Raw genomic sequence first — 24917 nt, 5'->3', positions numbered from 1 at the left:
ATTGTCAGACAAAAATCGAGTTGGTTTTGTCGGTATCTTGTCATGTGATGGAAAAGCAGCCTTGGAGAACAGCAGCTTACTACTTATTTTAAAATGGAACGCATGTTATTGCACGGCTGTGATAAGAAGAATCAGCGGAGAAAAATTGATGATGGTCTGATTCTCAAAATAGCTATGAAAAGCAAAAGAATGATGGCAAGTCTAGCTGATTATATTATCTTTGCATAGAAATATTAGTTATCAAACATATAGAAGGTTAAACTGTATAAAGCTAAGTACAGGCCATGCTAGTAGTTAAAATTTGTAATAAGACTTCCAGGTTACTACTTACGATTAAAAAACAAAAACTTTAAGTATTTTTTAAACTTACCTTATGAACATGTCTTCTTACATTGTTAATTGTCTTCTTATATTGTTCTTGTACTGTTTACAATACGTTTTGTACAATTAGCCTACTAATTTATAAATCCTTCTAAAGTTGAAAATATAAAGAAACTGAAGAAAAACACTATAAGCAAAGCAACCCTCACACTTTATTTATTTCCTTAAATCAATTTTGGCACACAACCTTTTAATTAAACGTACTGGTTAATTAAATGTTAATGTAATGGAAAAATTAAATGTAAATTTGAATAAGATCTCAATAAGAAAACTTTCTAGTCTAAAACTTCAAAATTCTAACAAAAAAATTCCTAAAACTTCATGCCTGTTCTTACATTGTCTCATAACACAAGCAGAAAGATATCTCTGAAATTTTTAAAATTAAATTCCAGATTTAGAATCTGTTAACGATCTATAAAAATTTAAAAATATTATAGTCTTAAAAAAAAGTCACACATTTCTAAATGAAAGTAAAATATAAATGAAACAATATACTTTTCATATAAAAAATAAAATTTATAATTTTTGAGCTAAAATACTCAAATTCATTAAACATATATATTGAAAACTTAGAAATCTTGGATTCATACTAAAAAGTAAAACACATATAACTACAAAAACAATGCACCCATTATTTTTAATGTCCACAGAATATTGAAAAATAATAACAGATTTTGTATAAAAGCTGAAACACTTTTAATAATATTTAGTTCAGTATTTTTATGAAACAGAATCCTTTTAAATTCTTTAATTGATATAAAAACTAACTTTTATGTAATTTTAAAGGTCGTATGATAATTGTAAAAGCGTAAATGTGCTTTGAAAACTGTGCACATTCAGAAATCAAATATACCCAGTTACAAAAGGAGGAAAGCAATTCACAATGGTTGGTCAATTTTTCGGGAAGAAAAATATGACTACAGAAATAATAATTACTCTTCTTTAGTGATAAGGCAAAAACTTAAAGCATTTTTTTTCTTCTATTGATAAAAAGTCTAAGGTAAAATTTAATAAACATTCGCAGCTTGTTTTTCATAACACAAAACTTTTAATAAAACAATGGTTTACATATGTTACCGGCAAAGTTGGAGATCCAGCCTTCTATACGATGCTGGCTGTCAAAATGGGAAATAATTTAACATGCCTAGGTATTTTATTCTCTATCAAATGATAAACCAGCAAGTATGTAATAAGACAATTGCTCGTTTGATTAGTACTATTATGATTTATTTATATAAGTTGGAAGTCATTCCTTGCTGACATAAATAGGTTCACATTTTATTTCGTTTTCCTTAATAAGAAACATATTTATTTAGAGACTATTATGCATTATCAATGACAGGGCAAAGGATGTGCTGGGTGTGTTCCTTATACTCATCTTATTTTTAGATGAAGGGCCCAGTGCTACCCACCCACAATAATGTTATCAGGGCCTGATCTAGAAATGTGGGCCCCCTGGTCGTTACTTTAAACTAAATTTACACACTGTTAGATTATGAAGTGTTTTTAAATAATTTAGAATTCAAGTAAATTATGATATATTAGTAAATTGAGCTAATATATGTTTAAATTTTTGTAAACTCATAACTTTCATAGACAATTCTTAAGGAAAAACACAAAAATGAATTATTTCTAATATTTAAGGGGCCCCCAAAAATGTGGGGCTTGAGGCCTCGCAGGTCTGATGATAAATCAGGCACTGAATGTTACTGCCATGTATTCCCAACACACATCTTTTGTCTCATTGGATATTATTAATAACAACCCAAAAAACTGGTTACAGTGTTATTTTCTCATCCTATTATTTATAATTAAGTTGGTATTTCATACAAAATGTATTTATTGAATAAATAATCAATTAAATTCTCGGTCATGTACTCGACTTAAAGAGAGTCGAGAAAATATGTCTTGTTCTGTGATGTCACAACCATCCACTTAATTATTTAACAATTCTCAAAGTATTTAATAATTCTCATATTTCATACATTGCTTGGTAACATACATAATAACAATTAAAAGTCAGTCATTACTTAACACTATTTCTCTGCATTTCAGTTTAAAAGAGAGGAAAAAATTCAAAATTTAAAACTGATATGTTTATTACAATTTCCCTTTTCCTGTCAGCTGGAAAATGTCACAGAAAAAATCGGCATTAAATTCAGAACAATTTTCCCACTTACTGTTTCTTCTGTCAGAATATTATGCTCTGTATGTAGCACTCAGTTTAAAAAATAAAAAAAACTACAAAAATTGCTTACAAAATATTACAAAAAGTATATATATAACTCAAAAACTAATACATTGGAGTATTTCACAGATAAGAATACTCACAAAAACAATGTGGATGGTATGAAATCTGAGCATTTTAATTTATTCGTTCGATTAATACACATCTTGAGAAATATTTAACTAACAAGTAAAGTTTTCCAAAATACATTTCATCACTAAAATACACTTTCAGACATGTCTTAACCAGTTGCCCAATACAATTATTTCTTTCCAAATAAAAACCTTACTCTTTTCAGAAAAAACTTGCTTTGAATTTATCACAATAATAAGGGATTATTTTACAGAAAACGTTCAAATTTGCTAGAAATTTTTTTAAGGTACATCTTTTAAGCATGACATTGTAAATATCAAAGAGTTTTATCTATTTCTGAAAACGACTGGTTATTTTTGTAACCCTATTCGTATTTAAATTTCAACATAACTTGGGCTAAAAATTAAGAGAAGCGAGATTTGGAAATTTAGAAAATCGTAAAATAAATTGCATTTTGTATCAATAATTTTCTCATAATATACACTTACTCGGATGACCATTAATTAACCTATAAAAGAATAATAAATAAGTAAATTCAATGGATTTAATTATTTTTGGAAGGAATTTATTTATTGGCAATTTAGGAGGTTTAATAATTTCTCATCCAAGTTTAGGTTCTATTGAACATAGTTATCAACCTCTGATAGTATTTTTTATAACCATAAAGGCAGTTACCTAAAGATAACTTTTATGAATTTCCAAACTTAATTTTAAAAGAATTTAATAATCTAGCTTTAAAATTATCCTGAAATAAAAAACACAAATAATCACAAAATGATTCATTTAGATAAGTATTCCATACATAAAAATTAAAAACTACAAAGATCTACCTTCCTAATACTTGAAACATACACACAATTTCAACGTAAAGTATGATCTTTGTTTAAAATAAAGTTCTATTTTAAAAGAATCAAGAGCCTATGTAAATGATATTAGTTCAGTTAAAAGTTAATGTCACGCACATCAGCCTTAACAGTTAATATATACTTTTGATAAAGTTATTCTAAAATGATAATAATTCAAGTATCAAATAAATTGTTTAAAAATTCATTATAATACAGTATACTCTTGATATCGCAAACTTCTATATCTCGAAAATCTTGTTATGTAAAAAAAATATTTTTCGCCAGATATCCACCTAATGTTAATTTGAATTCCTATGTTTCATCTCAAAATCTTGTTAAGTTGAATAGTTTTCAAAGTAGAAAAAAAAATTTCTTCAGAAAAATCACAATGAAAGTTCATTGTACACCAATTTCCTTTCCTATTTAAGGCATCATTATTTTTGTTTTACTTTTAAAAATAAAATTATTGTTGTATTTAGACTTATACTCAACTATCATTACATGCATAATTATTCTTATGTTTCATGACTCTACTTTTTAGCATAATATTTTAGAATATATTATACTTTTAAGAACATATTTAACTTTGAACTTGTTAGCACAAAATCACCCTATCTTGAAAATTTTTTAGCATCCCTTGAACTTTGAGTTATCCAGAATATACTGTAATTAAATTTATGTAGATAAAAAGCAAACTAAAACAGAAAAAAAGAAACACAAAGGCAATACAGTACTTCATCAGGGAATAACCTGCTGGGAGCTGTTAATGACAGTTTAAAAAAAAAAGTTTGATATAAAATCATATTCAATGTATGAAAAGTAATTCAATTTATAAATCTCAGCAGGAATGATGAAGTTCTGAACTCACCCCTGATGAAGTTCTGTATTGCATACACATTTCTTGAGTTCTGTTTGAATTTACTTTTTATCTTTTTCAAAAATTAATTATAAATCTCTAACTTCATCATAAATTTATTTGAAGACAAATTTTGGGCTTAAGCACTTTCCAGAATTTGACCTTGTTAAATCTTAAAAGTAATTTCTTACCAGATTTTATCATTTTACACAATCACACTATATATTCCACAAACTGTTTAATGCACAAAAGATGGCCATTTCTCAACAGGTGCCAACTGCTCTCACAAGCTGTTCTGTTACAATTTTTTACGGTCAAATGACAGACAAGGATTCATAATCCCTGGATATCTGACTAGATGTCGTGAAATACCAAATCACTCCTTTCAAAGAGTATGATGATATATGCATATTTCATCACTTAATGTTAAAAAGTGAAGATAATGCGTGTAAATGTGAAATGATAAAAGGTAACCAAAAATGGACGTACTAAAAAAAGCACACTTAAAGTTTCAACGTTCCCTCTCCTCATCACTGTCAACATCTCCCTCGTTGGGAACGTCTGCCAGGTGGATATTACTTATAAGATCTCTCATGGCATCCAGAAGAGAAGTGACACTGCGACGTAGGTCCCCCCTGACGTCTCCTCCTTGGGCGCCGGCCTCGCGAGGAGCCTCAGCGGCAGCAGCACCATCCCGAGGCTAGAGAAGAAACGGTTTTCTGTTAGTTCATACACAATTCTTTGATAATGGCAAAGTTAACTTTTAAGCATTACCAAAGCTGTGACAGCCAGTTTGCATAATTTTCTGGTGGTTTTGCAAAAGAGTGCTTTTTTAAATTAATAGTACATGTGAATGTATTTGATTAGAGTAATAATCCAGTTAAATTTAGATCACTATTAACCCCTTCCTTCTCGCTCCCGTGAAAATTATGGGGTGAAGTTTCTCCCTCTATTTCTCGCTCCTGTGATATTCCCGGATGGGATTGTTCAGTAGTAACGAGCCAATAAGAATAAAACTAATTCATTTCTTCTGCCCAGAAAACATTTTATTTCTTATTTTACATTCCAGATGGCAGTACCAGGATATTTTTAAGGTAATTGTAGATAGTTAATTTTAAACTAGATGTCAGCACTAATCAAATACGTGTCATAAAAAAATAGCCACTTATATGACCATTTTCTTGAAAATTAACCGATCGTTAAGGGGTTAACTACCTACATTTACAGTAGAGCACAGATTAACCAAATGCTGATTTACCAGACAATTTAATTATCTGGATCATTCAAGGACACTGTATTTTTTCCACCTTCTTCAAAAAATAAATAAAATAAAATATTGCAAAAATGCTTTTTTAGTTTCAGAATATCTGAAAAGGAAGGAAAATGGCTTCTTTTCTCCTTTGGTGCTCTTGGAAAGAGCCTCACATTCCTTTCGCCGAGTTTTAAAGTGGATGGTAAATGTTTTAAATAAAGGAACACATTTCTAATAAAATTTTAAAAAAATAAAACTTTTAAACAGGCTATTTGTAATATGCAATAAAAGACACTACTAGCACTGCTAATCCTAAGCCTTGAAAAACAGTGAAATTACTTAAAAACATTCCCATAGCTGTTTTTTAAAATTGCCCAATTATCCGGATTTTTTGCCACATGGATTGGCTAATGCATGAGTAAGAATGTAAGCTGCAATCACATAGTCATCCATTATAAAATGAATACAAGTACAATAGAGATAAATCTGAGATGGTGAAACAAGATCAATCTTGCTCTCAAATAATGATCGACTCACAAATGTGTAATGATTGCTATGACTGGTTTTAGAATGATTAATAAGACTGAATGATAAAAAACGAAATTGCAGTTAGAGATCACATCATTGATGAAGATTGGTGATCACATCATTGATGATGGTTTAGCCTTATAAAAAATTTTCATGTCGGGATAGCACCAAATATGACGGTGGTAGGTGGACGAATGGCTAAATAGTGATGAACAATTCAAATTTTCAGGTGCTGCCATTGTAGAAATGATGGAGGCTCCAGAAATGCAAGTGGACAATGAAGAGGAGAATCCTGCAGATTCCAAGCAACGTAACGAATGAGTCACAGTGAGGATCTGGCTGCTCTAGAATCTGCAATGTGATACGTGGAGCAATAGCGTGAATTAACTCCAGACAGCAATATGATACTTCGATGATCGCACGATATTGCTAAGCAAAAGACGAGCAGTGTGCTTAAACAAGAAACTTTTGACAATTATTTTAAAGCACAATTGACCTGACACAGCTATATAATGAATAATGTAACTTGGTGTAATGCATTAAATGCACTCTAATCCTAATCAAATCATAAAATCTTTAATCCTAAATTTTCTTTTAATATAATATATTTTTCAATTAAAAACTGAAATTTAAAACTTGCTCCTTTTCCATTTATTTAAAGACTTATTCAATTTCACGTTTTTGATAATTCAAGTTTTCGCAGGTTCGAGGTAGGCTCGTTCCCATCCATCGTGAATTATTGAGACTCTACTGTATAGCAATATTATTCAGTAGCTCCTAATACTGAGAAGTACTAAAATTAGAATAGACAAAAAGTAGCTGGCGAAAAAGTTTATACCAACAAGTACCTAAAATACTGTGCCAATATATTCAGCACATAAAACAATAAATTTGAGAATCATTATTCTTTAATAATCTGCTACAAGATAGTTTAAGCAGAAAAAAAGTTTGAAATATTTAATTACATCAAAATAACTTATGAATATTTATTAGTAAGGTACCAAACTATCATTAAATTTTTCATAGTTTTAAAATATATAAATATTTTGACCACATTTTTAATGTATAAAAAATATAAATGTGGACTCGAATAATCAAAGAAACTATGTTGCAAGGCTATAACAAAATCCAAAAATAGCGTGTGTGCTAATAAGGGAGTCAAGCTGGCTCTTATTTTTATTTTCAGCTGTATGCATTTAGAAAGTTTTTTTTTTTCTCCTTCAAAATAAAAATTTAAGATATTCAGGTTCCTTCTGATTAAATTTTTCATGATTTACAACTATTTTTTATTAACAGAATCTATCTTTTATTAACAGAATTGTTTGCTGTCATCTCCTTTAAAATGGTTATAAACAATATTAATGCTAACTCTTTGACAGCAGTTGCGAACCCTCATTTGTTAGTAATTTTTGTAACTGATAAGAGTTCCAAGAATGTATCTCATGTTGAGTAGTAAATAAATGATTGAGGATTATTAATTCCCATTCATCATATGAAGGCAAGACAGAAAAATCTAAAATTTTTTTATTTGCCATAAATATTGCAGACATCATAGGTCACGTATGATCTTCTTTTTTAAGTGCAAGTACCCACTTCATAAGAAAAAACGGAAGATGTTTACTAAATTAGAAGTATGTTGCAAAGAAGAGAGTGGCAGCGGTTTTCCATAAAACTGAATTAAAAGCAAGTAATAACACATCATGTTTTTGCAATAGATTAAGAGACCCTTTATGCTAAGATTGAACTCGTTATAGCACGTGTTTGGGAAAATAGTAAGAAACGTTTATAACATTCCTGCTATCGTTATTTACACACACTGCTTTTTTTTTTAACTTGGTGGTGGTTAAATTTTGAATTATTTATTTATTTATTGTTATAGATTTCTTTTTTGCATTGCTCGCACGATGCGTAAACCAAGTTTGGATATCCGACAACAAGGACGAACTCATTGCCATTCTAAAAAGGATAATTTCAATTCTTTTCACTCTGCAAAGAAGAAAAACAGTGATTATTAATCAATTGATAATCTTTCAGTCATTTAATCTTTGTTGCCTATAACACAAATAGCAATCTTAACTGGCTTGCATTACCAACAAACTGTGCATCTTTCTATAACTAATTTGTTTAATAATCAAACAGACAATATTTTACATCCTAATAATATGAAACTTTAAATAAATGACGTACGATAACTTTAATGCTACATTTATGTAACAAGCTATATCTGTGAATATATAAAAGATTAAAAAAATTAATGAATCAGCTTTCTTAAAAAAGTTGCAATACAAGTGGTCAGCTTACAAATGTTTCAGTTCATAAGAAACAGAAAATTTGGCTTTATACTTACCACGTTAAAATTAGGCAGCAGAGAACGGAAGAACGTACTTAATACCCCACGGTCATCTTGAACAACTGGTCTGAAAAGCGAACAAAACAAATTTTACTCCTTCCCAATCCATATGATAAACAGTATACATGAGTAGTGCCTTAGCGAAGATTTTTTTTATTATAAGAATCTAATCTGATAAGATTTAAAGACTGATCAATTAGATATAGAATTTTACATCCTAATAATTGATTAGGACAATACTGAACCGAACTCAAAAAGAATTTTTTTGCATCGATTTTTTATAATGTATAGAATTTTTATTTAATAAAAATAGCATAATTTGGTTTTTTAACTACAGTGAAAGCATGATATAACAAGTACAGTATATTAACAGAAATCCGCTATGACGACAAATATTTTATGTTTATAACACACTGAAAATTACTTGCAAGCTACTTATGACAAGATTTCTTTTAGGGAAATACATCTTCTTGTTGCTTAAGTAAGCAATGTTACACGAAAAAGACATTTTTATTCATTTCTGGAATTAATACAGAAAAGAATATCATTTCATCCTTAAAGCAATGTTTGTGCAACCACTGGCTAAGTTATCTTCCTTCCAACAAAAAAAAAAGTTTTTCCGGTATTTTTAGAAATACTGCTGAACACTTCGAAAAAATATACTTTTCATTAAGAATATGAATATCATGACCTCTTATTTTACTATTATTAACCATTAAAAATAACATTCACTCATATCAAATGTCATCATAAGGTATTGCACTTCATTTTCTTCTTGCAAAAACTCATTGCGATTATGAAACTTGGAACATTCCTATCGCAAACATTTCTGCATTTCACAAAGTACAGAGCTATGTAATTCAGTCAACAATTTGTAGGTAAAAGCAGTCTGCTATATGTTATTCTAAATGAAAATAGTTTTGCCATATAAAAGAATACGAGTTAACCTTCCGTTAGTCGCGCGCACCCCACAGGTGCATCCCTACTGCACTTTCACCTCCTTTGCCGTCAATAAATTTTTCCGGGGGTCGAGCCTAATGTTATGTTCCTAACTTTGGATTACTCAAATGTCCGTGTAAAACCGACCTTAGAACCTGTCGATGGAGAGTTAGAACCGCTCAAATCACCCCTCTGGTGCAGCGCGACCATTGACGCAAGTATTATGGATATAATATTTTTATGAATTAAATATATATATTTTATCTCATTTTCTGTCCTTCTCAACGTAGCAGGTATAAATGGTCAAGTTATATACACAGAAAATGGTTACGGAGTAAAAAACCGCAGAACCTTCTTGCGTCAATTGGTTGAACATCTTGTGATGGAGGAAGAGATCCGACGCGGGAGCAATAAAAATTTATCTTCGGTACTTCGCTAAATAAGTTTTTTGATATTTATCTCTCTAAAGAGTCTTAAATTGGTAACAATTAACTATTTAGACTAGACTAAATTTCATTTGGCTTTCAAAAAATCAGAAACACCTCATAGGTGCAACGCGATTAACCATGTCGGAAACAAGTGCGCGACTAACGGAAGGTTAAATATGTCTATTTCCTTTTTTAATCTTTTTATTGCTATTTTAACATTACATACATGTGTTTGCCTTACAAAGACAAGCTAGTTATAGCGCTAATTTTAACTGCTATAACAAACTTTTACTGTATTTTTGTCCCATATGACTAGAATTTACGAATTTTTTATCAAAAATCTCATTTGATAAATGAAAAATTATGAATACTAAAGAATAATACTGAAATACCTTGTTGGCCTAGCATAAGATGATATGGAATCCAAAGGTGGCAATGGATCAAATCCATACATTGAACTAGACACCAAATCCTAAAATTAATATAATAAACACTAATTTAAAAATAAATAAAAAATGTATTTTTATGTATAGAAAAAAAAAATCCAAATCAAAGTTATTAAGTCATAAACTTTTAAAAAAATTTAATAATTTTTCCCCTTTTATTTGAATTTTAAAATGGCATGTTGGCAAGTCCAATTCAACTACAGAATATCAATAAATATTACATAACAGCAAATATCAATAAATATTACATGATCCATCTGACAAATAACAAACAATGAAAATGTGTTACATACTTCAAAAATATAATTATTGACATCTTAATTTAAATAATCTAAACTTTCAATTGGAGGCTATCAATATCATTGTCCTTTAAGTTTTAAATGGCTAGAATTAACATATGAAGCAAAACACATGATACATACTTAAAAAAATAAATAAACGAAATTAAAATCTATCAAATTTAAAAATATTTAGTTCATAAAAAAGCCAACAATATGTTAGCAACTTGATTGATGCTGAACATTTTGACAAAATTTTGGCAAGATATAACTTTTAAAAAAAAATATTTTTTTTGTTTAATATCCGAAAGGCAATATTTTTTTGAAAGTCATAATCATCAAAACTGTTTTTAAAAATTTGCAATTATCAAAATTATTTGCTGTTATCAAAACTGCTATTTTTTTTCAATTGGCAAAATATAGAAATATTAATATTTGAATAAATACCTGAGGAAGGTTTGCAGTGGCATCTCGGATATCCGATAATATTATATGCCTCAGAACATTTCGTGGAGTTCCAACAAATCTAAGCTTTTTTCTAAGAAAACAAAAATTTAATTTAATGCACAAATCTATCTGAGGAGGTACAATACCATAGATTAAATCAAGAAACAATGTGAATAAAGCATAAATAAAGTACAGAAATGAACATACTATATTTCGGTACTATAAAACCTTCGTCATTGTCTAAACATCAAATGACAGAAGTGTTAAACTGTTTTTCATGCAAGAATTTTGATAGCGGGCTGAGAGCAGTTGTTTTGTTGACCGATCGTTCTGACTGATCTCTTATCTGTGCCCGTGGTGTTGTTTTTGATGATCACCAGAGGGTTTTGCAAATTATTCAAGCAAGGTTCTCGTCTTGTCGGATGCTCACTATCTCTTTGCAGGCCACCCAGGAAAGGCTAGCGGAGGTACCAGGAGAACGGAAATTTGATTTAGAATGGTCTAACTGAGATTAATACCTACTGAGGCTGGTCTAGTCTCAAATATTTGGATAAGGGAATGGACTAGGTTACTGCCTTTGATTTAACTTTATGAAGGGATCACTGAGGGAAATTATGATTCTGGACAAATGCATTTCTTAACTTAATACTAGTAATTATTGTGTTTTTACTTATTGTTCTTCAAGGGCTAAGTACTGTACATGTCAATAAATGTTCATTGTTTTTTTTATAGACTTATTTACTGTCTTATTTTTACCACACGACCTAGAATAAATGAACTATTGTGGATATTCGCTTGAAATTGTAATCTCTTTACTGAAATTGACATATTTTTTTCTTTAAAAAGGTTTGTCTTGCTTTTAAGATCTTTCCTATATACAATCCAAGGACTTGGTTGATAAAAGTTAGCCATCTGGAATGCGACAAAGGAAGCCTTCTGAGCAATGCGATTGAATTTAAAACATACATCAAATACTGTTATTTAACAGGAAATTGTTGTATCAAAGACCAAATTTCTTACAATCAAAGCTTTGAATTATTTGAAATTCTTGAGCGGTATACCCTTCCCCAATGCTGCGAAACTTAAGTGAAGATGATATTAAACCACTGATCAATTCTAGCACCATCTGCATCGATTTCCCCGTCAGTCCGAGGTTTTAGAAAGGTGTGTCAGTTAGAATAAAATATGTGTTAACATGACTTTAGAGATGAATATATATGAGTATATATGGATAGATATATATCTCAAAACATACATTTTTTATCTTTAACTGATTTTCATTACATGATTAATAATATGGTATATGATTAATAATATGAACAGCTAACACATATTTTGTTGCTTAATGCACTTATGAATTAATCTTAAAAGTCATTTTTTCGCCATTTACAAACGCAACTCTAAATTTACCTTCACCCATAAAATAATCCATACATAAATTCTACATCCCATCTTTTATTTAAGCAAAAATATTAGAAATAAATGTGGATGAATAGATACAATATAAATAACGAGTCACCAACTTTTCTTCACATTCTTCAAAGAATAAGTCTTCATTCTTGTGTCTTGACATAACTTCACGAACTTGTCGTTCCAGCCAGGCTATGATATCTGGTGCTTTCCAAATACCATAAGTACGGCCGACATACAGAGATAAAAGCTGAGTCAATGCAGGAGGATCACTAAATAATTTTGAAAAATTCATACTTTTTTTTATAAAGAAACTTTTATACTACATATAAACTAAAATGACAAAAGCATGACAAACAATGACATTTATTAGGTTTTTTTCAAACATAAAACATTAAAATATCTAACTTCATTAACTTAACACTCCATGAATCAATTTTTTTCAGAAAATAATACACTAATCCAGCAACTGAATATAAAATAAAAAAATAAAGCAATTATTTACTAAGAACGAAAAGTATTGTAAGTAAAATTTTTCAGTACCTGGATCACTAAATGAAAAAAAAATAATAAAAAGAATAAATACTAAAAATAATTTCATTTCAACCTTTAAAGTTTCTAAATAAACATCGTATTAAAAATAACATATGCCACTAGCTGACCAAAGTATTGAAGAATAATGTATTGCTTACAATAAAACACACTGACTAGAAATTCTTATCTCAATTCATATTAGGGGCTGTTTAAGTATTATATAAGCACCTAAAAGGGGAGGGGATTTGAGTTTGGCTTATTTTTGAAATGCAAAGTAATGTAACAAAAAAAAAATTTAAAGAACTAAACTTGAGGAAAGAATAAAAAAATCGAATATAATTTCTCAAAGAACTTACAAAATTAAATAAAGAAAAAACCAAATTTTTTTAGTGCAAAATTACAATTACCATAAGCTGAATTTAATCCTAAAATTCTAAATTATTCTTATTCTTTAGTACAGTAAGAAAGTTGACAAGACAGCTTTTCATCTACCGCAGAACGCCGATTATCCGAACTGCTCGGGACCGAACGTTGTTCGGATAATTGGAAAGTTGTTTGAAATCTAGTTTAAATGATTATTTTTTATGCACTAACTTCACACTTTTTTGCAGGTTAAGGAATAGCAGTACTATCTAAAATAGCTCTGTTTAAAAGTTTTTTTTTTTTCAGTTTTTAAATATTTTTTTTAATTTTTTTTTTTTCATTTTGAATTTTTTTATCATATTTCAGCTTTTTATGATTTTTTTGTCAATTACTGATTTTACCACATTTTCTTTATTTTCCACCGCAAAAGAAATCCAGCAGTCTTTTGTTTCAATAAAGGTACTCTTTATTGAGCAGCCATATCCCTTATTCTTTTTAAATAAATCAATTGAACTGGATCAACATCATTTTGATGTTCTAGCCAATCTATTGCAATATCTAATGCATTGTATTCTTCTATATGAAAAGGTTCACTATTTTAAACCTGATCACCTACTTCTTCCTCTTCGTCTGTGGAGTTCCGAATTTCATTCAAAATTTCGGCAACAATTTCAACATAATTTAAAATTTGAAATCCTGGAACGCTTTCAGTGTCTCGACACTAGTCTTCTATTTCTTCTGCTGCATAACCTGGCATCTTATCATCCAGAAGATCTACTGTTTCAGAAATTTAGAAAAATTATTGATAAGTTAAAAAGTATTCTTAACTTAGAAAAAAAAAAAAAAAAACTAATTCGGACATAGTTCGGACAATTGGACGTTCGGATTATAAGGGTTCGGATAATCGGAGCTCTACTGTATTTAAAATTCAAGAAGTAGATTGTTATTGTTCAGCACTATTGATTATTCTAACTGCTTAAAACATGCTTTTTAATCCAAAAGAATTTTTTTTTACTAGGGGGCTAAATCCCCTGTTCGCTGACGCCAATCAAACCTGATAATTGCTTCGCAATAATTGCTGTTTCTTGGTATAAAACAATTTAAATTATTCAACTAAAAATATATGTAGTAAATAAAACACTTGTGGCACCATTTCCCATGTCCAAATATTTTCCTTATGATACTATTAAAATCTATAAGTGAACATAATAGTTAATTTTTCTAAGTATCATTTTTGAAATAGCATTTAAAATTTAAAGTATATTGTTATAACAAATTTGGTTAGTTCACAAATGCAATTTAATATTGCTGCTTACCAAACAGACAATGATTTAAATAACTTTATCTTAAAATGTAAGGTAAAATTACATTATTCGAATAATAATAAAAATAATACTTCTAAACTCTTAATTTAGAAATCAAACAAAATCAAAAACATAATAATAACAGCACAGTTAATTATAACCTTTAAATTAGGGAAACAAAAACATTTATAGAAAAACAAAAATTTATATAAATTTTATACTCATGGCAACCAAACCAATATGAAATTTTATGTGGGAAAACTGGATCCTACCATGTGATTTTCTACCCAATAAAAATGTATTGACAACAATGGAAAACTCAGACACCATCTTTCGAATTTTATATATAGTAAAAATTAAAACAGTCTTGCATGGGATAAGCAAGATGGTTCCAGATTATTTTGGGAAAGACACTTTTTTGTGACAACAATGAAGGTGTTGATTTTGACAAGATATTTTTGATAAACCCTATAAAATTTAAGAAACAAAATTTTTTTTTTCTTAATTGAATGCAATGTATTTTAGTAAAATTATTTATTTTATTTACATTTTTTAGAAACTTTAATCCAATTAAATTGAATAGTCAATCAAAAATTCTAAAGATTTCTATTTCTCTTAATTTATATATAAATAATATGTTAGTGGCATGAATTTACAAATTTAATTTAGATTAAATTCATTCCTCGAAAATTGAAGAGTAAAAATTACACTCAAAAAAGAAAATAACACTTAATTTTTTGTTGTTTTTTCTTTTTTGAATAACACTGAATACAAGAATCAATTTTGGGGGAGGGGCAGAATTAAAACATACAGTTGAAATAGCTCTCTAAATTTTACACATAAATAAATCAATACTTTTTTGTCTTTCATCTTAGTATATCTGCAAAATGGTCAATTATTTTTCAATTACTTTGTAACTTAACTAAATTTAAATCATTGGCGACTCATGAAAATTTTTTACTTGTCTAAAATATTAAGAGGGAGTTTTAGAGACTTCTAAATAATGAGGAAAACATATACCCAATGCTAATGACTGGTTGATACTTGTCTGATGTTGAAACACTTTTTGTTAACAGAAATGCTATATGAAACTTTGATCATAGTGTTATTTATTTTTAAATTTGAACAACTTTCTCAAAAATAAAATTCTTATTGTTTTAGTGCTGGCATTTATTTTTATTTCAAACTACAATTATCTATTCAGATAGATGATTTGAAAAGAGTTTCCAAAAATAAATATGGAGTTAAATAATAACTATGGAATGCAATTATAATGTATAATAATATTAGAAATCTATTTATAATAAATATCTTTATTTATTTTTCATTAGCATTATAAAACAAATCCTTATTTAAAGACTTGTCACAATATAGCAAAACTTCATAATTAACTAAAAGCTTTACAATGTTACTAAATACAAAAAATTTAACTAAAGCAATATTTCATAATTAATTAAAAGCCTTACAATGTAATTAAATACAAAAAATTTAACTGATGGAAAATTTTATAATTAGTTCAAAGCCTTATAGTGTTATTAAATAAAAAATTTTTTTAACTAAAGCAATATTTTATGATTAACTAAAAGCCTTACTATGTTATTAAATACAAAAAGTAAAAAAGGCATACGTATAATATGTTCATACTTTGTGGGCCTAAATAGTGGATCGGAAAGTACTGCTTTGTCAGGTTCTACGTTGCATTTATTTAACATGGGCAGCAAGAAGCCAGGAAACATAATAAGCGCATCTTGAAGCTGAAAACATTAAAACATTTATGAAAAATATAGACATGGCTCAAAATAACTCAAACTAGACTGAAAATAGTTAAACGCTATTTTTAGCTTGGTTTGTAAAAACGCTTAAACTATAGTTGAATAATTAGAGAATAGTTATTTTACTAATCATGCAACAATATCCTTGAAAAAAAAATGGTGTTATTGTTGAATAATTATAACATAAATTTGTGATACTTTTCCATTGTAAAAGCACAATTAAATTCAGCTATTTAATAAATTTATTTAAATATTTCAATCTTTTAAAAAATATATACCTAGCGCCTAAAAACTTTAAAAAATAAAAAAATATACAATTGAACTTATTTGTGCCAGTTGACTTTATCCCCTGTATAGGTGAAATGCAAAAGTACCAAATTTATTAATATGGCTTCAAGTTTTATCTTCTTTTTTTTCAGGCAAATATAATGTTATGAAGAAAATTAGAATTTCTAAATATTTGATATTAAACAAAAGAATAATACTTTTTTTTTTCTTCATTTTTCGACCAATTGGAACTCACAAACATTTTGACATGAGGTGAAGAATTGAAAAATCATGTTACTAAACATTAATGCGATATTTCATTTCGAACAAATTAGATCATACAAAATATAAAAAAAACTCCTAAAACTGATTTTATACAAATATAGGTATTTAAAATTATAAACATAGGTCAAAATAGTTTAACAATATATTGGGAAAATTAATAAAAAAATTTGGAAAATTAATAAAAATTAAATCTTATCAAAACACTATTTGTTCTAGTAAGTGTTCAGAAAGTAATTTTGTTTCTTCCCAACACAGGTTTCAATTATATTTTTTCACAGCCAACTTCATACTTAGGCCACATAATTATTTATTTTAACAGTTTTACTAATTTTAAAGCCTAAATTTAACTTTGAATCTATGCAAAACGTCTCAAAAACTTTGTTATGCCAAAAAAATATTTTTCGCCTTGGCATTATGTATGCACTTAATGTCAATTAGAAGTCCTATGTAGAAGTTTCTTCTCAAAACCTTATTATGTCAAACATTTTGTGGAAATAAAATATTTTTTTTTTTTTTTTGGAAAAATCACAATGTAAGTTTATTGCACACCAATTCTTTTCTATTTAATGCATAATTGTTCGTGTCTTACTTTTAAAAATAAAATTATCATTGCTGCATTTAGACTTATAGTCAACTATCATTACATACATATTTAATAGTAGTCATTCTTATGCTTCATGTTAGAGCTGTTATCTCGCTTGCTATCTCGAAAACTTGCTATCTGGAACTTTTTTTTAATGTTCCTTCAACATAGAGAGTATATTGTATAACTCAGAATCTATATGAAACTCTTAATCTGACCTTGTATCTATATGAAAATCTAAATCTAACTGAAAATAGAAAAGAAAATCTAAATTTAACCCGCGATCTATGTAAAAACAAAGTTTATAAACTGGGTTGAAATTTAAAAATATGTGTATTTTATAATAAAAATTATGTTTTAATTGGGATTCAAATAGGCCAAATTATTACTTTTGCATATGTAATTTTTTACTTAACTTTTCAATCATGAACTATAAAATTAAAATCTCATCATATTTATGTTTTAAGAAAATTGAGTTTACATTTTTGACATAAAAAATTTATCTTTAGGCATTTTTTGAAAGCTTTATTATTAAATTTGACTGAAATTTTTTTTTTAGTAAATGATTGAATAAATTGGCAACCTTCTTTAAGTTAAAAAATGCTCAACCTGAATTATTGCAGAGTTATTACGAATTAAAATACAGTAAAACCTCTCGGGAGCGACCACTCTCCGTTCTGTAGTAAAATGGTCGTTGATGGAGGTTGATCATTCTTAGAGGTTACCTCCAATGACTTCAAAATTGTTATCAAAGGTACGTGATTTTTGGAAAACAAGTTTAATTTTAGTTAGCGTCATTTTCTTGATGTGGAAATGCCACTTCTGTTGGCGTCATGAAAAGACGGATGGCTAAATAAAATTTATCGTTTATAAAAATATTCCAAACTTATATAATTATGTGTAAAAACAAGTTTACCAATTATGAATGATAAAGCTATTTTAGATAAATAAACAATTATGTTTTTTTCTTTTAAAGTTTGCATTTAATTTTACATTATAAAAACTAATTATCTTTAAAAGATAAGAAGAGGTCTGTTTGTTTGAAATGTTTGTCTTTTCTAACATAACTTTTTTTTCTCATTTAACTTTCAACTCTTTAAGTAAATCATTGATAGCATCATCTTCAGTGCACTCTGACTGCAACATGAGGTTGTATCGTCAAAAAGAACTCTCTAAATAAGAGCCCTCTAAATAAGAGCCTCACAAAAGTATTTTGAATACATTTTAATCTTCTTATTTGTTTTGTTAAATTTTCAGTTTTGAAATTTTTTAATATTTCCTAATTTGGCCTTTTCCGTATTTGGTGCAGTTGTTTGCCCAGTCGCTGGGAGACGCTTTAATGGTCTCTCCTAAAAGTTTTCTGAAACACAAAGTCCATGGAAAAAATTCTGTGCCTCTAAAAAGTGGTCGTAACTAGAGGTAGTCTTTCTTGGAGGTTTCACTGAACTTTACTTACCATAAGATCAGCCTCATGGGTTGGTTCATCATCTTCTACAGAAAATAAATATGTGGCGAGTGCAACGGAGAACGCAAAATTTGGCAACTGGAAGAGATTTCGAGATGGATTCCATTCGTAGTAGAGTTTTATCAAATACTCATATTGGGAAGATCTCAGTGCATAGTAATCAATCATTAGAATAACTCCTAATGGATCTTCATCTGGATCTAAGCTGAAAAGAAGAATTAAAAGTGAGTATTTGTATTTAATCCAAATGTTTTGTAAAAGGTCATGTTTTTGTGTGAAATTGAGAAAAACCTTTACACAATTTAGTGAAAACAGTTTTTAATTTTGTTTTTTAGATTTAATTTTACTCAATTTTCTATACTTAATTTGATTTTTTATTCCACTTTATTAATTTAATTACACTTCATACTAATTTTTCTTTATTTTAATTTAGATTTCAAATTAATTTATTAATAAATATTATTTATATTCATGGTGCGTAGCCAAATCTTTCAACAAAAATTAACTCCCTTATAAGTACTTTTTAAGCACTCAAAAAATATTTTTAAGAACCATATACGTTACCAAAATGCAAAATAATTTTTTAAGACTTTCACATGATAAAATAATTAGTTTCTGACCTAAAGAACTCTTTTCCTGATTATATTAGCCACCACAAAAAGATCAAGAGATTTTTTGGTTCGATTTCAGAGAGTGGAAAGCTTGAAATTGAGAATTTCTTACAAATCAGAGAGCACGTGAGACAGCAAGAATCTCACCGAATCCAGTTCTGTATGTGCACATGCGGACCTGCAAGTATTTCATCAAACTTGAGAAATGATTGGCTCTTTCATACGCTATGGACCGACGGGATGCCAAAATGCATTGTGTTGAAATGAATTGTGAAAGCGTTGAATAGAACAATGTGAAAACTACGCTTTTGCACAATACATGCCAAAAATCAACATGGTAAAGAAAAAATCCAATTTTTGAAAAGGGAAAATTAAGCACTTTCTAAAAACACCGAATAAAAAAAGCACCTTTAAAGGCTTTTAAAAAACGAAAATGGAAAATAAGTACCTTTAAGCACTTTTTAAAAAGGCTACCCACCATGATATATTATTTATTTATATATATATATTTATTTACATAGACTTATTTATTTATAAATACTTATTAATTTATATACGTTATTCAATTATAATGATTAAAATTAGAAGGAAATTAGTTCTAGTTTATTACGGATCATATTAGTCAGACTTATTTAACGGTAAGGATTTACATAGTAACTATTTAATATACGGAAGCGGTGAGAAAAAAATCGCTTTGTAATAAGAGTATTATATAATGCTGTTTCAAGTTATAAAACTGTAAATACAAAACAGTTTAAGTGTATTTTTAGAAAAAAATATACAATAGACATAAATAAATAACTGTAATTTCCAGTACTTTCTCTGCAATGGTTCATATCTACAATGGCTCGTTTTCAGGCATGATAAAAAATTGATGGCTGGCAATCCACTATGGCTATATGGTTATAAATCAATATATTCGTAAGTTAAATTAGGGTTAAGTATAAGTAGATAATAAAATGAAAAAATATATGTTAAATTTTCAGCAAAATTTTTGCAAGTAATAAGTGCAACAGAAGTTGAAATAAATAACTTTGAACTACCAGAGCTCCAAGTTAATGCCAATTTTAAGATAAGATTAGTCTTTCGCATGTTTGTTGCAACATTTTCCTAGATTTTAGTTCTTAAGAATATTACTCAATATTCTCAGATTTCTTTTAGCTGAAATCAAGTTCCCATCTCATGAAAGCAACGTTTAAATATACACTAAATTAATATAAAATGAATATACAGTCCTTATATTTATTGTATTTAATATTCTTAACTATCAAAGGGATAAAATAAAATTTGATTATTAATCAGCTGTTTTTATAAGCATTCATGCAAAACAATGCAAGTACAGTGTACAAAATGAAAAATATACCCTAAATAACTTTTGTTCTAAAAAATCGAATTTTCATGAACTAAGTGCTAATCATAATGATTCAAAAGGAGAACTTCAAATATGCTAATTAATTAGAGCTAACTATTAACTAAATTAGATAATAAGAAACAAAACTGCACTTCATCTGAAGAAACATACCTTTTTTCGATAAGTTTGGCTTTTTGACTATCAAAATAAGTGAAGGATAGAGAGGCAACCAGGAAATTACGGTCCCCATACTTTACACAAAAGAGTAATCAAGTGTTTGGGTTTCATAACATTAATTTAATTATAAATTAAGTTTATTTATTTATAATTCCGTGCCCTTTCGTTTTAATTTTTTTTTACAACCATCATTGAACAGGAGACCCAACATTTTTGGGTTTGCAACCATTAATGTTCCAACTCCAAAGCCTTGTAATTTTAAACCCTATTCTGAAGATAAGGGAACTCCTGGATCAAGTGTAGGAAGAAATTTGCTTTCGTGAAGGACTTTTTGATGGAACTATCTGCATTTGCTTTACATGGAGAAAAAAAACGTGAAAACCTCCCATGATTAGCCTGATGGCAAGGGTACTCTAATCCATGATCCATCTCTCCAAATCCTTTGAAAAAAAAAGATATCTTTATTGGAAGTACGTTTTTGTGTCTGTTTCAGCAACTTAATTAATGGCAAGCACTAATTAATCAGCAAAGTAAAGGCAACACTTTTGAACCATTGAGATTGCCTTTATTTTGTTAAAATTTTATCAATCGAAACAAAAGTCATCCATGGCGATATAAGTTTTATTTAGCGCGATGTACAACTAACTCATATAATTAAAGACCTATTATATGTAAAGCATATCTATAATTATGAGCAAAATATAAACTTGAAGAAAAATTTGATTTGTATGAAACATACCTAAGTAAAAGCTTACAGAATTCTAAGGAAGTACGATTACATCCTCTCAGCCCAATAATTACCAAATGTTTGAAAAGTGCAATGAAAAATGACCTGATAGAACAGAAACAAGCTTTATTAGATTTAAAACAATAAGAAACAAATTTATAACACAATGAAACATCAATTTACAAGAATAATGCTCCATTAATGGTATGATGGCGTCAAATGACCCCTAAAACAATCAATAAAATTTATTTTATTTTTTTTTTTTTTTATTTCCAATGGCAGGCCAATTTAAAAGAACAAAAAGGATAAAATAACAAGAAAAACAAGGCAAAAAGAGATAAATAGAACAGAATGCATAGTGACATACTTAAAATTTATCAATAAAATTTATCTTAAAATTTATAAAATTTATTAATAAAAGAAAACAATGAAGAAATAGTATCTTCCAAATAGTGCTGTCCAGAAATCAATAAAAAATATTCCCGATTGAAAGTATGAGGTTCTTTGTCTCTGTGGAAACAATGAGTAAAATCATTTCTGCGATGTCATTACAAATTTATGTAATGCGAAAGGCATTACATATTTTCTATTTTTTAATCAAATTTTAATTAAATTAAACCAATTATTTAATTTTTATTACATTTTGTAAAATGCAAATATAAATATTTTATTCTTTTCTTAACAATCAATGTAACGGTTAACTTTTTAATTCAATACAAATGCAAAACTCATTAATTCACGGTCGCCAGTAAATCGAAAACAAAATCGAGAAATAACTTTCTTTATTTCCCTTGCCAAAACAATGTTTCAGCTACAGGGTTATACTAATTCTCACCATCATTTTTGGTGATTAGCTATAGGCAAATTATTTTAAACTTTTATATTGATTTTGGGGAATAGGCTTTGTTTTTGTCAATTTTATTTTTCGAAAAACGCCAACCATGGATCTCTTTCCATGCTTCTAATTGTCTGTTGGGAACATCAATCACTTTTTAATTTGGCTTTTGATTAGGCTGGCTATGGGGGATTTATCTTCTACCCCTTCCCTTATTGATAATATTATGCAAAATTTATTAGACAACTTAGAGAGTCTTACGGATAAAATATACTTTTAATTTTGTATCTCTAGCTCTACAAATACCACTGAATAAAAGTTTTATTATAATTATGATCCAGTTTTCTTCTTCAACCATCATTTTCATTATCCTGTTTTCATCACAATCTTCAATTAACAGCTCCAATCGCAGACAGCTTTGTCATTAATTTCTAATAGACGAAAATAAAAAAATAAAAAAACAACTCTTCCAAGCCAAACATTATCCAAAGAGTTAACCTCAAACCCTTATTTGATAGGACTAATTTTCCTAATCACAGAAACAGACAACACGCAAGTCCTGTGTCATGAGGAATACTCATGATAGCTGATTAATACTTTCATTTTTTTGTTAATTGTTAAATAAAGATTATTTTATTATTGACACTTGAGTATCAGAAGTAAATAAATATTCAGGTATTCAGAATGAAAAAAATTATATTTAATAAAAATATATACTTAGAAATATTTTTCGTGATAAAATCGAGCTTAAAATATTTACATTTTACTCGATACATAAGAAAAAGTTTAGCAGAAAATGTAAATGATAATGTATGTAAACAAATTTCAAACTTCCTTTAGGGGAAAAAAAAACATTCTTAGTCTGAGAATGTTGGAGTTTGAATTCATGTGAGACATTAGTAATACTGAGTTGCAAGAAAACAAGGATAGATCTTGGTATTTGTGCTGATCAATAACCAAATTTAAAATATTAAAGATTGAATAGCCAAATTTTATTACGCACAAATACACATAAAGTTGAATCCTATAAAAAATAAATTCATGACTGTGGCCCTGGTTAATTTTTAATTTGTTTTATTACATTGTGATGTATTGTGCATTGAAAAGTAAACTTTTTAATGGTCCATTAGGGCTAGTTACTTTACTTTTAAATATACAAGCCATAAACAAGAGGGCTAATAGTCAAAATCAAGAAGGCAGTATCAAGAGCAAGAAGGCAGTGCAAATACTGTCTTCTTTCTTATAAAGAAAATACTAGTGTATATTTGTATAAATATCATACTTAAGTATTAATACTTACAGGTAAGTCGTTGTGCATGTCAAATTATTTATAATTGACTTATTTAAGACACTTTAATATGAGTTATAAAAATTAAACAATTCGGTATTTTAAAATTTTATGTTATTAAGTCTCCAGTCAGATTGCAAAAGAAACACTTTCATACAAAAGATATGATTTAAAAAAAAAAAAAACTACATATATTTTAAAAATCTCAAAAAGAAAAAATGATTTAACATATTAAATGCCTTAAATATTCAGATCTCTCAAAGATTACATGAATCAGCATTTTTACCTGTTTTCTGTTATTCGATAATCCAGCCTGCAGTTTCCAGAGGCAAGATTAAATAAGGGATGAAAACAACACTCCATAATGAAAATAGATTTTTCTGAAAGAAAAAAATATATGGATTACAAACAAGCACGCACATTGGTATAAATCTAAAGACAATGGCTTGATAAATAAACTAACCTATCAGTTCAGCTGCCATTTGAGAATCATCTCCCATTTTACAAATGTCACTTAATTGTAACAAGGCATCAATGTGATATGGATAAGTGTTGAGCAATGCCTACAATAACATAACATCTCATTACTGAAGGTAGTTTTGTGGATATAAAAAATACTGAAAAAAGGATATTGAAATGGAAAAACAAAAAAAACAGAACTAATTAAAAATATATTTAGCAAAAAAAAAGGGACTTGAACAGAGTGTGTAGCCAAATCTTCAAACAAAAAATAAGCACCTAAATAACTAGTTTCTGACAAAGAACTCTTTTCCTGATTGCATTAGCCACCATAAAAAGATCGAGAAATTTTTCAGTTTGATTTCAAAGGGTGGAAAACGAAGTCTGAAATTGAGAATATCTTGCAAAATGCAGCA

The 24917-nt window shown here is 28.3% G+C and overlaps 1 protein-coding gene across 2 annotated transcripts in view; it reads right to left on the bottom strand.

The window, feature by feature from the left end:
• Positions 1 to 1740: 1740 nt before the first annotated feature.
• Positions 1741 to 24917, bottom strand: part of Nulp1 (Nuclear localized protein 1) — a 28103-nt gene continuing 4926 nt past the window's right edge. Inside the window, exons 6-15 of one of the 2 annotated variants that reach the window (XM_016051763.4) lie at positions 24506 to 24605; positions 24329 to 24422; positions 21932 to 22024; positions 19045 to 19258; positions 16326 to 16435; positions 12594 to 12752; positions 11071 to 11161; positions 10292 to 10371; positions 8530 to 8599; positions 1741 to 5102 (exon numbers count right to left, since the gene is read on the bottom strand). In XM_016051763.4, coding sequence (XP_015907249.3) covers positions 4914 to 5102; positions 8530 to 8599; positions 10292 to 10371; positions 11071 to 11161; positions 12594 to 12752; positions 16326 to 16435; positions 19045 to 19258; positions 21932 to 22024; positions 24329 to 24422; positions 24506 to 24605 — 1200 coding nt within the window. In that variant the 3' untranslated portion in view covers positions 1741 to 4913. Of the gene's footprint in view, positions 5103 to 8059; positions 8169 to 8529; positions 8600 to 10291; positions 10372 to 11070; positions 11162 to 12593; positions 12753 to 16325; positions 16436 to 19044; positions 19259 to 21931; positions 22025 to 24328; positions 24423 to 24505; positions 24606 to 24917 lie in introns of those variants that run through there. The other variant, XM_043046238.3, reaches the window with a different exon arrangement.

Source organism: Parasteatoda tepidariorum, chromosome 4 (genome assembly GCF_982258835.1).
Source record: "Parasteatoda tepidariorum strain Cologne lab strain chromosome 4, Ptep-v5.0, whole genome shotgun sequence".
Taxonomy (NCBI): domain Eukaryota; kingdom Metazoa; phylum Arthropoda; class Arachnida; order Araneae; family Theridiidae; genus Parasteatoda; species Parasteatoda tepidariorum.
Note: the sequence above shows the minus strand (reverse complement) of the source record. Positions and strands in the feature narration are given on the sequence as shown.